At 46.2% G+C, this 15,026-nt stretch overlaps 1 protein-coding gene across 1 annotated transcript; it reads right to left on the bottom strand.

Moving 5' to 3' along the window:
• Positions 1-1,756: 1,756 nt before the first annotated feature.
• Positions 1,757-14,658, bottom strand: PPP1R3E (protein phosphatase 1 regulatory subunit 3E). The gene is made up of 3 exons (XM_069964213.1): positions 14,261-14,658; positions 13,721-14,230; positions 1,757-3,953 (listed from the first exon to the last, which is right to left on the bottom strand). Exons 2-3 carry the CDS (start codon positions 14,132-14,134, stop codon positions 3,459-3,461), a joined length of 909 nt encoding a protein of 302 aa, XP_069820314.1. The 5' UTR covers positions 14,135-14,230; positions 14,261-14,658; the 3' UTR covers positions 1,757-3,458.
• Between the last annotated feature and the right edge of the window lie 368 nt (positions 14,659-15,026).

The raw sequence follows: 15,026 nt of genomic DNA, 5'->3' as shown, positions 1-15,026 counted from the left end.
AAGGACAACTCCGTCCAAAATCTATTTTTTTAATTTGTTATTTCATAAGCAGTTAGAAAAATTCCTAATAGCACTATATGTGCCTTTCCCATAATTAGTGTATATTTCCCTTAATTTAGATCAGACAGGCTTCAATTTCTCTTAAAAAAACGTTACATCACGACTCGATTTACCTAAAGTGTCCAGCAGGGGGTGCAGTATAGAAGTCTATGTAGTGGAATCAGTGCATTCTCCTTCCCTCCCCTCCGGTGCTTTGCAATATCCCTCTCTCCCATCCTGTGCTGCCCAGTGCTGTGCGATCCCCTCTCTCCCGTTCCGTGCTGCCCGATGCTTTTTGATCTCTCCCCTCCCTCCCCCATGCTGTGCAATCTCCCTCCCGTCCTGCGCTGCCCAGTGCCGTGCAGCAGGCTGAATAGCAAATAAGGAGCGCTCACCCCGCTGCATGGCAGCATGGGACGGGAGGGAGGGGAAAGATCACAAGGCACCGGGCAGCACGGGCCAGGAGGGAGATCGCAAAGCATCGGGAGTAAGGGAAGGAGAATGCACTGATTCCACTACATAGACTTCAACATATACTGCACCCCCTGCTGGACACTTCTGGTACATACACCCGAGTCGTGTCGTCCCTTTTTTTTTCTTTTGAGAAATTAAAGCCTGTCTGATCTACTAAATTGAGGGAAATAGCACTATATGTGCATTTCCCATAATTTGTGTATATTGGGAATCTGTCTAACTTTCCTTATGTATTAACATATTAAAACACACATTTTGCCTGGAGTTCTCCTTTAACCTTCCTCTATATTTTACACTCCAGTTATCTAGTACAAATCACGGGACAATACACCATGCACACACCTATAAAACTTATACACTGCTAAGAAATCTATATAGAAGCACACAGGCCAACAAAAGCCATCGGATTCCCTGAGAATCTCTGATGTATTAATACTATTTGTGCTCCATTGGATAATCTATAGGTTTTTACACATTATTAACATACAATATTTCTTTACACTCCTTTGTGCATACATATGGCTGGAAAGAGACACGTCCATCAAATTCAACCAAGGCATGGAAGACAAAGATGAAAGAATTAGTAACACATATATATTTTAAAATTATACTTTAACAGCATTTTTCTATGTACCAATCTTACATAGTTACATGTAATGTCTTCACATCCCTTCTAATAATTTAATGTTTCAAACTCAAACTGCCTATGGAACTAGTCTCATCAATATTTCTATGTACAGAACACCTCAAGTCCTATACTAACTGACCTATCCCCAATACAGTATAAGGCCATGTTCACACGACATAAGTTCTGTACTAATCATGGCAGTTATTGCAACGGCCATGATTGGTACGGAAATTACATTGTGCTGTAGGCCAAGGGAATCCCGGCCGGAGTGTATACACTCCGGCCGGGATCCCTAGCGGTGCCGTAGAAAACTGACAGGTCAGTTTTCTGCGACCACTATTCATTGAACCCTGCGGCGCTAAAGATCATCCGGCCAGTACTGCAGTAGCGGCTGGGATGATCTTCTCTGAGGTTGGCCGGTCTCATACTAAAGGCCCTATTCCACCAACAGATCTGACGACAGATTATCTGCCAAAGACTTGAAGCCAAACCCAGGAGTGGATTTGAAAAGAGGAGAAATCCAGTCTTTCCTTTATGACCTGTTCTCTGTTTATAGTCTGTTCCTGGGTTTGGCTTCAAATCTTTGGCAGATAATCTGTCGTCAGATCTGTTGGTGGAATAGGGCCTTAAGTGTGCACTTAGCCTTAAAGCTGAATGGAGTGGCAGTGTTCTTACTGGTCATACTATGGACCCAAGTATCACATTATACTGATCTCTAACATATAAAATAAAAGAAAGCAGGAATAAAAGACAGGTCAGAAATCACAATGCAATCTCATGTACATTCACCAGCAGGAAAGATCTGTGTGAAGTGTGGAGCCATCGGACTGCATTCTATTGACAGGACTTGTGAATTCCTGATGGCCATTGTATTGAACCCTGAGCTTTTAAGGCTGCAGCTCCTGGGAAACTTAGTAAACAGTTATACACAGTCTATTTTTTGTATTAGATCCTTAAGGTATCGCATATTGTTAGAGACAAAGGTGAACAGGAGGCACTTTACAAGGGGTCCAAAAGTTTGTTTTCATCTTTCACTAAGTATAAAGAATACTTAACAATTTAATATTGAGTAGAGGTGATCTCAGTTTACAAATCCTCCTCAAGCTTGCTTATTGGTCTATTTCTGTACTCCCCACTGACTACAGACAGGCCCATGTGTAGCCAGCTCTTTGCTGAGATCACGGGACCAGATGCCCCCATTTTCACGAATGGTGGTGGTCCCAGCATTCTCTTAACAGGAAGAAAAAACTGTTTCTGGGAAAACAATTGCAACCACAAGTTGAGCTTTGACAGGATTTTATACAAATGCTCCAATATAAATGGATCCAGTACTGGTGGAAAGGTACTGCTATGTTGGTTAGTCTTCTGGATGGAAAAGCCATTCTATTCAGCGTAAAATCCTGCCATATAGCACTTATCTCTGTTTATACAACAACTATTATATGGATACAGATAAGGCTTGGGTTCGTCATGCACATCCACAAAACCGTTAATGTTAATGTATACAAATGACACATAATTCTGGACAAAAACAGCACAATGACGACACTTAACATCTGCATCACAAATAGTACATCCTAACTATTATTTTCTTTTTCGTCCTCTCAGATTTGATCATCTTTTGTCATGAAATATCTATGGTCATGGTGACATTCTGTAAAGACTGAGGTAATATGGTTGGATCTGAGGTGCACACATAGTCCACTTATTATTCCATTACTGCCTTTATATTATTAGATGGTGTCAATACTGTATGACGATTTACCCCATTTGTGCAGCGTGTTCTTTTTTTCTCTAGACATATCTTGGAATGTAGCACATTGTAAGTAGAAGCTAATAATTCTGTTGTCTCAGGCATTACCGTAAACTCAGTCTAGGCCAGACGCTTTGAAGTAAAGACTCCTCTTTTAGTATCTAGAGACCTTTGAAACTGAGCCAACTACCCAGAATGCCGATCTTTTGTAGCAATTTCCATATTTCAATGGAGAACAACATGGCTGCAATGCTTAATTTTGGGTCTGCCTTGTATATTATCAGTACAGCCCAGCGTACAGAAACTAGTCACAGATCGCTATGGATTAGGTCTAAGGCAGGTTAAACTAAACAATGTGAATGTGACATCAGTTTCTATGTGTTTAAGCCCTTTATAAGTCTTGATAATGCTCTTGGTCAAGCAATACTTATAATCTAGTCTGGTCTGTGATTCTTACACAGTAGTGGCTTTTACTTTTTCTAGCAGTTGTATATTTTTTGGTGTTACTTTAAGACAAAGGGCAATTTCTCCGTAATGCTGAGGACGGACATATTCTCCTCTCTCCTAAACAAAATGAATCCATCCATTTTCAGATTCCTGAGTTCGAGAAGACCCAGTTTCAGGTCGGACAATGCTGTAATTTCTGCCTTTGTTGTTGTCCCAGAACTCTTCGTCCCCTACTTGATAGCGAATGGCAAACTCTAGAGATGAAGCCTGCGGTTGGTCCGTTTGTGGAAGAGGAAGACGAAAGGTGAAAAGATCTGTGCCTGGGTGCCCAGTACCACCATGACACAGACGAGCAGCGTACAGAGCATGCGTATCCTGGTGGGAAAGCCACTTGTCAAGAGAATAGCGCACGGTCACTCTCTTTTCATAAGCCAGATCGAGAACCCTCACAGAACCCCACAAAAAGCAGCTCTCACAGCGCATGCTCTGTAGGCACACGCGCCGATCCCATGTCTCCTGATCCCACGCACTCCGCTCCCAAGTCTGTTTCTCCGATGTTCCACGCTCTACTACCCAGGATGGGGATAAGGCATGGCGAGCCTCACACCAACTCTGAAAAACAGCAACATCTCCGTTACACATTGAAATCATATAGCAAAACTTATCAAAATCACATAAAAAGGCATTCTATACCAGAATGTAAAAAAAAAAACAGCTGGTAATATGTACATGTATACAAGCGTAGCAAAAAATGGTCATTTATTGAAGGCCTGAAGGTGCTTGTCTACACTGAACTCGCATAATGTCATTTGGGTAAGAGATAAAGAAGATATCTGTTCTACTTATTGAGGGACACACTGTTGGTTAACTAACATCCATTGTAACAGTCCATTGTTTCTAAGCTGGTATTTATAAAGCAAAACATACGGTAAATAATTAAACCATATGGATTGGGTTAATGCGTGATCACATCAGCAACTATCCGGAGGGCTAAAAAGTTGTTTGCATGGAAATTTTCCATGCTCAGTAATAAAAAAAAGTGCATGCTGCTAAGCCCACGTCACTGGTGTACTATTCTTGGGCTTGTCTGAGAGCCATCTCACTTTGATGTGAAATAACTACAGCTAGTAACAGAACACATACTGTGTGCTTATGGGAAGAGGCTTGTATGTACGGTAACTAAGAAGAGTCTTTTCCTGTCCTTCAATGTATATAAAAAATGTTTTAGTTACTTGAACCATAGATGAAAAAAAAAACATTCTAAAAAATAGCATTTGTTATAACAAGCCAATGAGGAATAAAAGTCAGGTTAATAAAAGTTTTCCAGCTGGAACCATCAAGCTCCATGGCATGGCAGTAAACAACACCAGCCAATCCAGATATGACTGTATGGCACCAACACACAATGGCATGTTACAATATGTTGTCCTCTGGAAACACAGCTCTGCGACATGGTGTTTGATGGTGCATCCACCTTTTTTGTAAGAACCACTCAAAATCCTACAGAAAAAAAAACCTCTTTATATCCCATTTAAAAGGTACAGATTGCTACTAGAGATGAGCGAACCTCGAGCATGCTCGAGTCCATCCGAACCCGAACGTTTGGCATTTGATTAGCTGGGGCTGCTGAACTTGGATAAAGCTCTAAGGTTGTCTGGAAAACATGGATACAGCCAATGACTATATCCATGATTTCCGCATAGCCTTAGGGCTTTATCCAACTTCAGCAGCCACCGCTAATCAAATGCCGAATGATCGGGTTTGGGTGGACTCGAGCATGCTCCAGGTTGGCTCATCTCTAATTGCTACAGGTGCCATACTGTATCCCTGTACAAATTTGAAGGCTGTACAGAGCCATAATACAGTGTGGTCCAAAAGTAGGTGGACAGCATGTGTAATAGGGTTATGAAGGGGGAGATTTATCAACCATGGTGTATAGTGGCTCAGTTGCCCCTAGCAACCAATGAATCCACTAATAATTCCTCACAGATTTTTTGGAAATTGAAAGGTGGAATCTGATTGGTTGCTAGGGGCAACTGAGCCACTATACATCATGTATGATTAATCTACCCCTTCATAACCCTATTACACATACTGTCCACCTACTTTTGGACCACCAGTATATCAAGTGTACTGTATACATTTCTAAATGTGATATATTTAAGTAAATACACTATATGGACAAAATTACTTGGGCACCTACAAATAATCACCTACAAGAGCTCTTAGGATGTCTCACTCTAAGGTTACAAACCCACTTGCCGGATCTGCAGCGAGTCTCCTTGCTGCGTTTTTGCAGCGAGACTCGCTGCAGATCCTGGCCCTATACTTTCAATAGCAGAGAAACTCGCAGCAGGGATGTACATCCCTGCTGCGATTTTGTCTGCAGTCCGCCCCATTAACCCCCCGGCCGCCGGACATTATACATTACCGGGCCCCCGTTCCTGCTTGCTTCGGGGCTCCCGATGTCTTCACGGCCCGCCCGGCCAATCAGTGCGCTGCGGCGGGGCAGCGCACTGATTGGCCAGGCGGAACGTGCCGGGAGCCGCTGAAGCAAGCAGGAGCCGGGATCAGGTAATGTATATCCTGCAGCCCCGATCGCCCCCAGCCCCCGGCCGCACGATCGCCCCCAGCCCCGCAGCCCCCGGCTGCACGATCGCCCCCAGCCCCCGGCCGCACGATCGCCCGCAGCCCCCGACCTCACGATCGCCACCAGCCCCGCAGCCCCCGACCGCACGATTGCCCCCAGCCCCCGGCCGCACGATCGCCCGCAGCCCCGCAGCCCCCGACCACACGATCGCCCCCAGCCGCACGATCGCCCCCAGCATCGCAGCCCCCGGCCGCACGATTGCCCCCAGCGGGCGATCGTGCAGCCGGGGGCTGCGGGCGATCATGCGGCCGGGGGCTGCGGGCGATCGTGCGGCCGGGGGCTGCGATGCTGGGGGCGATCGTGAGGTCAGGGGCTGCGGGGCTGGTGGCGATCGTGCGGCTGGGGGCTGCGGGCGATCATGCGGCCGGGGGCTGGGGGGCTGGTGGCGATCGTGCGGCCGGGGGCTGCGGGGCTGGGGGCGATCGTGCGGCCGGGGGCTGCGGGGCTGGGGGCGATCATGCGGCCGGGGGCTGGGGGCGATCGGGGCTGCAGGATATACATTACCTGATTCCGGCTCCTGCTTGCTTCGGCGGCTCCCGGCACGTTCCGCCCGGCCAATCAGTGCGCTGCCCCGCCGCAGCACACTGATTGGCCAGGCGGGCCGTGAAGACACCGGGAGCCCCGAAGCAAGCAGGAACGGGGACCCGGTAATGTATAATGTCCGGCGGCCGGGGGGTTAATGGGGCGGGCTGCAGACAAAATCATCCCTGCTGCGAGTTTCTCTGCTATTGAAAGTATAGGGCCAGGATCTGCAGCGAGTCTCGCTGCAAAAACGCAGCAAGGAGACTCGCTGCAGATCCGGCAAGTGGGTTTGTAACCTAAGGCAACATACGTCCATGATATATGGCCCGCAAGCTGACTGTATACCACACACTGAACTCTTGACCTCTTATGGAACTCTCAACATGATGATTAAGATGCCGGGAGCTCCGAAACAGCTAAAGCTCTTGTGTTCCTATATTGACATAGCCATGTTAATTCAGCAGCATATAACTTAAGCAGTATCTGAGCTCTTGGTATAATAATAAGTCATGAGGCTGAGATTTCCATAAGAAGTAAAGAGTTCAGTCTGTGGTATACAGTCAGCTTACGAATCGTATAGCACGGACATGGGCAAGCCGCCTAAATCTATTGCCATTATTATGGCATTGGTTCCCCCTTTGCATGTATGACAGCTTCTATACTTCTGGAATAACTTTCTTCAAGAGTTTGAGACGTTTCTGTGGAAATTTTTTGCCCTTTAATATAGAATAGTGATGGGGAATCTAGTTCATTTTGGGAATTAGTTCCCTATGATCTAGTTCATTTAAAAGAGTAGTTCAGAAGATCAGCTCATATAGTTCATTATATATCTGCTCTGGGCTACTGATAAGACGTCACTAGAAGCAGATGCTCTCTATTACACTCAGGACCTTCTGTGACAACTGCTTGGATGTTATTATTTTGGTAAAATCATAACATTTCATTAGTTATTATTTTTGTGAATGTGAGCACTTACAGTATATAACAAGCTTATAGTGTCAGACTGAACTCTGCAAATTCATTTTATGCACATTTATGTCATATACTTTTAAAACATTATTGCATTTTTGCAATAAATCGGCTTAGAGTCAATGGAGTAATATAAAATATCATACCCATCATACCCATATTCCTATCCATTATACCCACATTCATACCCCTCATAACCACATGGTATTTTTATTTTTGCCATGTTTTAGCACAGTAATAGTTTTTCTGAATAATTCCCTGCTCTGGCTATGACATTTTTTTAAGCTGCAAAATGCCAGAAAAGAAACATTGCTAAAAGATTGTAATAAGATCAAGACACCTGGTGGAGTAAAGAGAAGTGCAGTTAATGCTCCATTATGGCTGCAGCTTACAGCTCTGGATCACAAGGAGCCTCATAGGTGATGGATTGTGTGACCTATGTAGACATGAGCGAATCACAGATCTGCTTATCAAGCCGCTCCCTGCCACTCCTTCCAGGATGCTGGGGAAAAAAACTGGATCCAATCCTGGGAAACTTCTCCCAGTTTCCCAGGATTGGATCCAGCTTTTCCCCGACACCTGGGGTGGAGAGGCAGGGAACGGAGCAGCGCTTACATTGGCTGTGTATAGGCAGTGTAGTTTCATGGTTTCTATTTTCTTTATTTCATTAGTATATTCTTGGATGTGCTGTGTTGTATTACTTTCATTTTCCAGCATAGGGAACAGAGAAGTAAATGGCAGTGGGACAGGGATAGAGCTGGAGCTGCTGTGCTGGACTCTGTCGCCTCCCGGCTGTATTTTATTTTGAACTAATATTTGCCAGGAAAGTGAACTAAATCATTTAGGTCACTTTAAAGATTAGTTTATTTTGAACTTTCACAAACTACCCATCACTAATCCAGAAGAGCATGTGTGAGGTCTGTCACTGATGTTGGATGAGGGCTGGGCTCACAGTCTTTCTGGATTCAGGGCTTTGTGTCGGCTACTCAAGCATTTCCACACAAAATTCATCCAACCATGCCTCAACCCCTGAAAAACAACTTTATAGTTGGCAGAATAAAGTGGGGCAGGTAATGTTCTCCTGGCAGTCATTAAGCTCAGAATCACCTATCAGACTGCCAGTGTGATTCATCACTCCACAGAACACAGTGGAAGCGTTCTTTATACCCTCTATCTGACGTCTGAGTGTGCTTAATTGCTTTTTTTAACTATGGAAACTCATACAATCAAGCTTCCAGCCATGCACAGTTTTTGTGCTAATTTTAAAGGGGTTTTCCAAACTTTTTCCCAGAAACAGCAGCACTGTTATTCTCAGTTTGGGTGTGGGTTTTACAGCGGAGTTCAATTGTAAATTGTAATATCACACACAACCTGAGGACAGGGGTGGTGCTGTTTCTGCAATAAAGTACCTGTGTTTTCTTCTCTTAGTCTTCATTCACAAGTCCCGTGTTCCGCATGGAACACGGACATGAAATGCCTGTAACGGAGTCCTTCTCCCACCCGGGCAGCATCTGTGATAAGATGCTCGGAGCAGGGGAACTGTATGAATATGTCATTACAGCGCGGCGCATACTCATACAGTTCCCCCATTCCCAGCATCTTTTCACAGATGCTGCCTGGTGGGGGAGGACTCCGTTACAGGCCTTCCATGTCATGGAAAGCGTAACGAGTGAATGCAGCCTAATCCTGAAGAACCTCTTTAATATCACATCAGGTTTGGAACTCTGCAGTTACAGAGGCAGCACAGTGTTGCTGACTTTTATGCACCTCAGCACTTGACATGTCAATTCTTCCGCGTGGGGAGAGGAGGCGTGAGCCCTCCCATAGACAGCCTGTATGACACAGAAAACTGGCCCTTACAGTTGATAGTGAATAATTTAAGAGGGAAGAAAATTAATGAATTGTTGCATTGGTGCCCCATTACATTACCATGCTGGAATACAGCGAGCTCTTTAAAACAACCCATTCTTTCACAAATGTTTGTTGAGGCAGACTGCATTGATAGGTACTGGATTTTAAACACCTGTGGCAATGGGGCTCAATGAAACACATAATTTAGTGGTAGATCCAATACTTTTTTCCCTCCAGAGTATTCCCATCTCAACTAACATGGCTAAACTTTTAGGACTTGTAAAGTTAAGGGGGTACTCCGAGCAAAGTTTAAAAAAAACAGGTAGGTAATAGGAAGATGAGAACATAATAATGAAGTAATACTTACCTGTCCCGGTGCCCCTGCAGCCGCAGCACCACCATCTCACTGTTACCCGCCGGTCTCCTGAGTCGCCCGGGTTCCTGTATCGTCACACCACCACAAGAGCTACCAGTCAGTGACTGCAGAGGTATCCAGCCTCTGACTGAGCAGGCATTTCTGAGTGGGGCTGTGACATCACAGGACCGGGAGATACATGACACCAGCAAGTATCAGTGAGCGGTGCAGCTGCACTGTGGAGTCACCGGGACAGGTAAGCATCACTTCATTAACATGCTCCCACTACCTCTGCCCTCCCTAGTTTTTTACCTTTGCCAGGAGTTCTCGATTAATTTAGCAAAATTGTCTCCTTAGCAGCGGGTTACATGAAAATTCCACTGCAAGTATGTAAACTCATGCAAACTGACCATGCCGAGAATGGCAGCAGATCTTGCTGTGATTCCGGTACGTGTGAACTCACCCTTAAAGGGGTTGTCTGGGGAGCAGAAGATGGCTAAAGCCTTCTGCTCCCCCCCCCCCCAAGCCCGAAATATGGAGAGGCAGATCTAAGTCCTGATCATTGGAGACACTGTGCAGCTACTGGACATTGCATACAGGCGTGGTTTTGCCCACATGGAATGATTTGGAATTCGACCCGCCCTTCCACATCTCAGAAGGGATACTTCTGAGATGTGGAATGAGAGATGGTAACGGACAAGGGGCAGAAGGCTTTAGCCATCTTCTGCTCCTCGGACCAGGGCTGTGGAGTCAGAGTCGTAGAGTCGGAGCTAGTTTTGGCTGGAGTCGGAAAAAAAATTACCGACTCCAGCTTTAAAAAAATCTTTAAAAGAGGTAGAATTGAATTTTGATATGAATTTTACAATTTTTGCTCATTAATATATATTATAAGCAACATTCTAATAGGACACTGGCCCTATTACATAAGGGGGGGTCATAGAAAAGTTGTCGGTCACTCTTTGGCAGTTTGTTTCTGAGCTGGAAGAGTCCATTGTGTGGGGGAGATCTGTGCTGTTCTCTTGGATGCTGGATTACTGTATATGAGCAGCAGTGTAATATGAAGATATCCTGTGTAATATAGAGGAGGAGGAGAAGACATAAGTAGTCTAGCAGTAACCTCTGTCCTCTGTGTGGTGTTTTCTCTCTGGGAGAAGATTGTGTGTTTTTCTTCAGTGTTCTATGGCTGCAGCTGTGTGTGTGTGTGTGTGTGTGTGTGCGTGCTATGGCTGCAGTAGGCTGTGTGTGTGCTATGACTGCAGCAGGCTGCGTGAGTATGCTATAGCTGCAGCAGGCTGTGTGTATGTGTGCTACGGCCGCAGCAAGCCGAGTGTGTGTGTGTTGTGTGTGCTATGGCCGCAGCAAGCTGTGTGTGTGCTATGGCTGCAGCAGGCTGTGTGTGTGCTATAGCTGCAGCAGGCTGTGCGTGTGTGTGTGTGTGTGCTATGGCTGCAGCAGGCTGTGTGTGTGCTATGGCTGCAGCAGGCTGTATGTGTGCTGTGAGGGTAGTTCTATGTTTTTATACTTTTATATTGAGAAATTATATTTTCCTTTAAACGGACGAGCAATGCTTATGCAATTTAAGATGGTGCCTGTAACTTGCCAAGTATGCCTGAGAGCTGATACAATAGTAACAAGATGTGAGGCATAACAAAGGAGCTACTGTGATCACGAAGAGAACATTTCAGAATACAGCAAGGGACAACATAGTCGGATACAAGATAGATATGCTTACTATCTGCTTTAAACACGCCCTTTCTTTGTACTGTGTGTAAACTATTACTTTCTCTATAATAAACCTCAGTGCCGTGTGATGATCCCAAGGGCAAACACTGCAGGGACTGAGATTGAAGCTGAATTTTGCGTCAGAGTCTTTCTTAGTGTGCGCGCACCTGCCTGAATGATTTGGAGCAAGTGACTGACCACTATTAAAGTGACCCCTGTCCTTGGCGGGAGTCACGACCCCGTCAGTGCTATGGCTGCAGCAGGCTGTGCGTGTGTGTGTGCTATGGCTGCAGCAGGCTGTGTGTGTGTGCTATGGCTGCAGCAGGCTGTGTGTGTGTGCTATGGCTGCAGCAGGCTGTGTGGGGTGTGTGTGTGTGTGTGTTATTGCGTGCCCCCACAGTGACCTTCTATATCACTGTGTGACCCCTCTCTATATCACTATGTGTGACCCCCCCGTATATCACTATGGCTGACCTTTATATTACAGGTATCTGGCATTGTTAGCAGTGTTTCTTTAAGTATGGTAAACATTTAGTTAGAAACATAGAAGACTGTCAGCAGGAAAAGACTACCATCTAGTTTAGTTGTGAGAAGTTCAGGACATGGAGGCTGGAGACTGGCTGCATCCACTGCACACACAGGAGAAGCTGCTTTATATACAGTATTCCTTTATTCACTCAGAAGTTGCCCCAGGATCATGTAGGACATTAGTGAGAAGCTGCTGAGCCAGTGTGATAAATAACTCCCCTGGTATATGACCGGCCATTTATGAAGGAGTCGGGAGTCGGAGTCGGTCGTGCTAAAATTCAGGAGTTGGAGTTGGAGCTGCGGCTTAATGACTCCACAGCCCTGCCTCGGACAACCCTTTTTTATATACTATTGTGCAGAACTATGCAAAAAGAAATAAAGAGAACAACATACAAAATTGTACAAAACCGTTATTAAAAAAAAATTTAAAAAGGGAGAAAAAAATGTGTCCAATACTAAAAAGGGCTTGGTTATGTTTACGTCCAATAGAAAGGCCAAGGGGCATACTGCTTGATTTATAGGTAAAACTGGGGCATGTTTATACTCTAAGTATAAGCCCACTACCAGTATGTCAAGCTTCTGGCTATTACACCATTATGGCTAATAGAGGAACCACTAAAAACATATACTAGAAATAAGGGAATATAGAAGAGGACGACTGCAGTGGAGACCAGGTGATCGGGAAACTGGCAGCAGCTGGGCAACAGACCTGATAGGTACATAGCCTTTATATCTTCAATGCAGCTACAGCAACACAGTAGAAAACACCCAATGCCCAGGCAACCCCTATAATATGAATGGATCCACACTGCAGTTCTAGGCACAGCTAGATAGCCCGGGGTCTTCTGTTCAGGGGAAAATCAATTAAAAGGGTACTCCAGTGAAAATCTTTTTCTTTCAAATCAACTGGTTTTAGAAATTTATATAGATTTGTAATTTACTTCTATTTAAAAATCTCAAGACTTATCATACTTATCAGCTGCTGTATGTCCTGCAGGAAATGTTTTCTTTCCAGTCTGACACAGTGCTCTCTTCTGTTACCTTTGTCTGAGACAGGAACTGTCTAGAGCAGTATCAAATCCCCATAGAAAACCTCTCCTGCTCTGTACAGTTCCTGGCTCAAAGGTGGGAGAAGAGAGCACTGTGTCAGACTGGAAAGAAAAGATTTCCTGCAGAACATACAGCAGCAGATAAGTATGGAGAGACTGGGGATTTTTAAAGAGGATGTACCACCAGGTACATCCTCTTTAACCTGAAGGGCCAGCCTACCTCCAGTGCTTGAGCACCCGCCGATTCCGGTGCATAGAACAGCGCCGTGCACAGGAACAAGGCCTCGGTCCGGAAAACAGACCGCGGCACCGGCTTCCCCGTGTCGGCGCCATTCGATCCGTGGCTTCAGGCTAAAGAGGATGTACCGGGTGGTACATCCTCTTTAAATAGAAGTGAAACAAATATAACTTTCTGAAACTAGTTGATTTGAAAGAGAAAGATTTTTGCTGGATAACCCCTTTAAGGGTGGTCACAGTGCCACACTAGTGCTGCGTACGGGCATGCTGGGAGTTGTGGTTTTTACAACATCTGGAGAGCCACAGATTAAAGACCACGGATCTAGGCGTAAAATTCCTTATCAGCATGAAAATGTTATAAAATTGAAGAAGATGGCACCAACGATAGAGAAAGATCTCTGCAGGTGTGTGCTTTCCAACCATGCATTGTATTACTGTTCTTAACAGTGCTGACAATATAGGCATAGACTATAGGCTAGAATACAAAGCTACCTACCACATCGTGCCGGGCAGTGCAGGAGCCCCCCAGCTGCTCCAATAGCTCTTTCTGCAGCCGATGGGTGACATGCTGAGGGATACGGGGCATGTCTTCACGTCTGAAGTGGCGGACAGACTCCAGCTCCAATCCTAGTGCATCAGCAAAGCGCACCCTCTTCCTGGTCTCTGGGCTTCGGTGTCGCTCCACCCGGGAGACGCGCAGGGCAGGTGCGGAGCGTGATCTCCACCTCCGAGGAGCAGCCTGAGATTTCACTGTGCAGGAGAGGCCAGGAGGAGACACCTCCTCGTCTGCCTCATCATGCTCCTCTAGGCTGGGCCTGGCCGTGCGGTAATAGGCTCGCTCATACAATCCTGCAATATAACTCAGGTTCCTGGGGATGTCCCCTGAGGGGGGCCGAGAGGGGCGAGACATACTTCTGTGCTAACAGGCACCCTGCCTAGCTATCCTGTCTGTGCCATGTAAGAATCTAGGTGCACTACTGTACTTACACAGCTCTGCTATCCCCACCTAGTACTCACACAGCTCTGCTATACCCACCTAGTACTCACACAGCTCTGCTATCCCCACCTAGTCCTCACACAGCTCTGCTATACCCACCTAGTACTCACACAGCCCTGCTATACCCACCTAGTACTCACACAGCTCTGCTATACCCACCTAGTACTCACACAGCTCTGCTATCCCCACCTAGTACTCACACAGCTCTGCTATACCCACCTAGTACTCACACAGCTCTGCTATACCCACCTAGTACTCACACAGCCCTGCTATACCCACCTAGTACTCACACAGCTCTGCTATCCCCACCTAGTACTCACACAGCTCTGCTATACCCACCTAGTACTCACACAGCTCTGCTATACCCACCTAGTACTCACACAGCCCTGCTATACCCACCTAGTACTCACACAGCTCTACTATAACACTACCCCAATGACCACCATGTAGTCAGACTGCAATACCTGTACCCTGACGTCCCCCCTCAGCTCTGCTGTATATCCCCTGACGTCCCCCCTCAGCTCTGCTGTGTATCCCCTGACGTCCCCCCTCAGCTGTGCTGTATACCCCCTGACGTCCACCCTCCTGGTTCCCCCCTCAGCTCTGCTGTATATCCCCTGACGTCCACCCTCCTGGTTCCCCCCTCAGCTCTGCTGTATATCCCCTGATGTTCCCCTCAGCTCTGCTGTATACCCCCTGACGTCCACCCTCCTGGTCCCCCCTCAGCTCTGCTGTATACCCCCTGACGTCCACCCTCCTGGTCCCCCCTCAGCTCTGCTGTATATCCCCTGACGTCCACCCTCCT

The sequence above is a fragment of the Dendropsophus ebraccatus genome, chromosome 3 (assembly GCF_027789765.1).
Source record: "Dendropsophus ebraccatus isolate aDenEbr1 chromosome 3, aDenEbr1.pat, whole genome shotgun sequence".
Classification (NCBI taxonomy): Eukaryota; Metazoa; Chordata; class Amphibia; order Anura; family Hylidae; genus Dendropsophus; species Dendropsophus ebraccatus.
The sequence above is the reverse complement of the archived record's forward strand: the minus strand, read 5'-3'. Positions and strand labels throughout refer to the sequence as shown.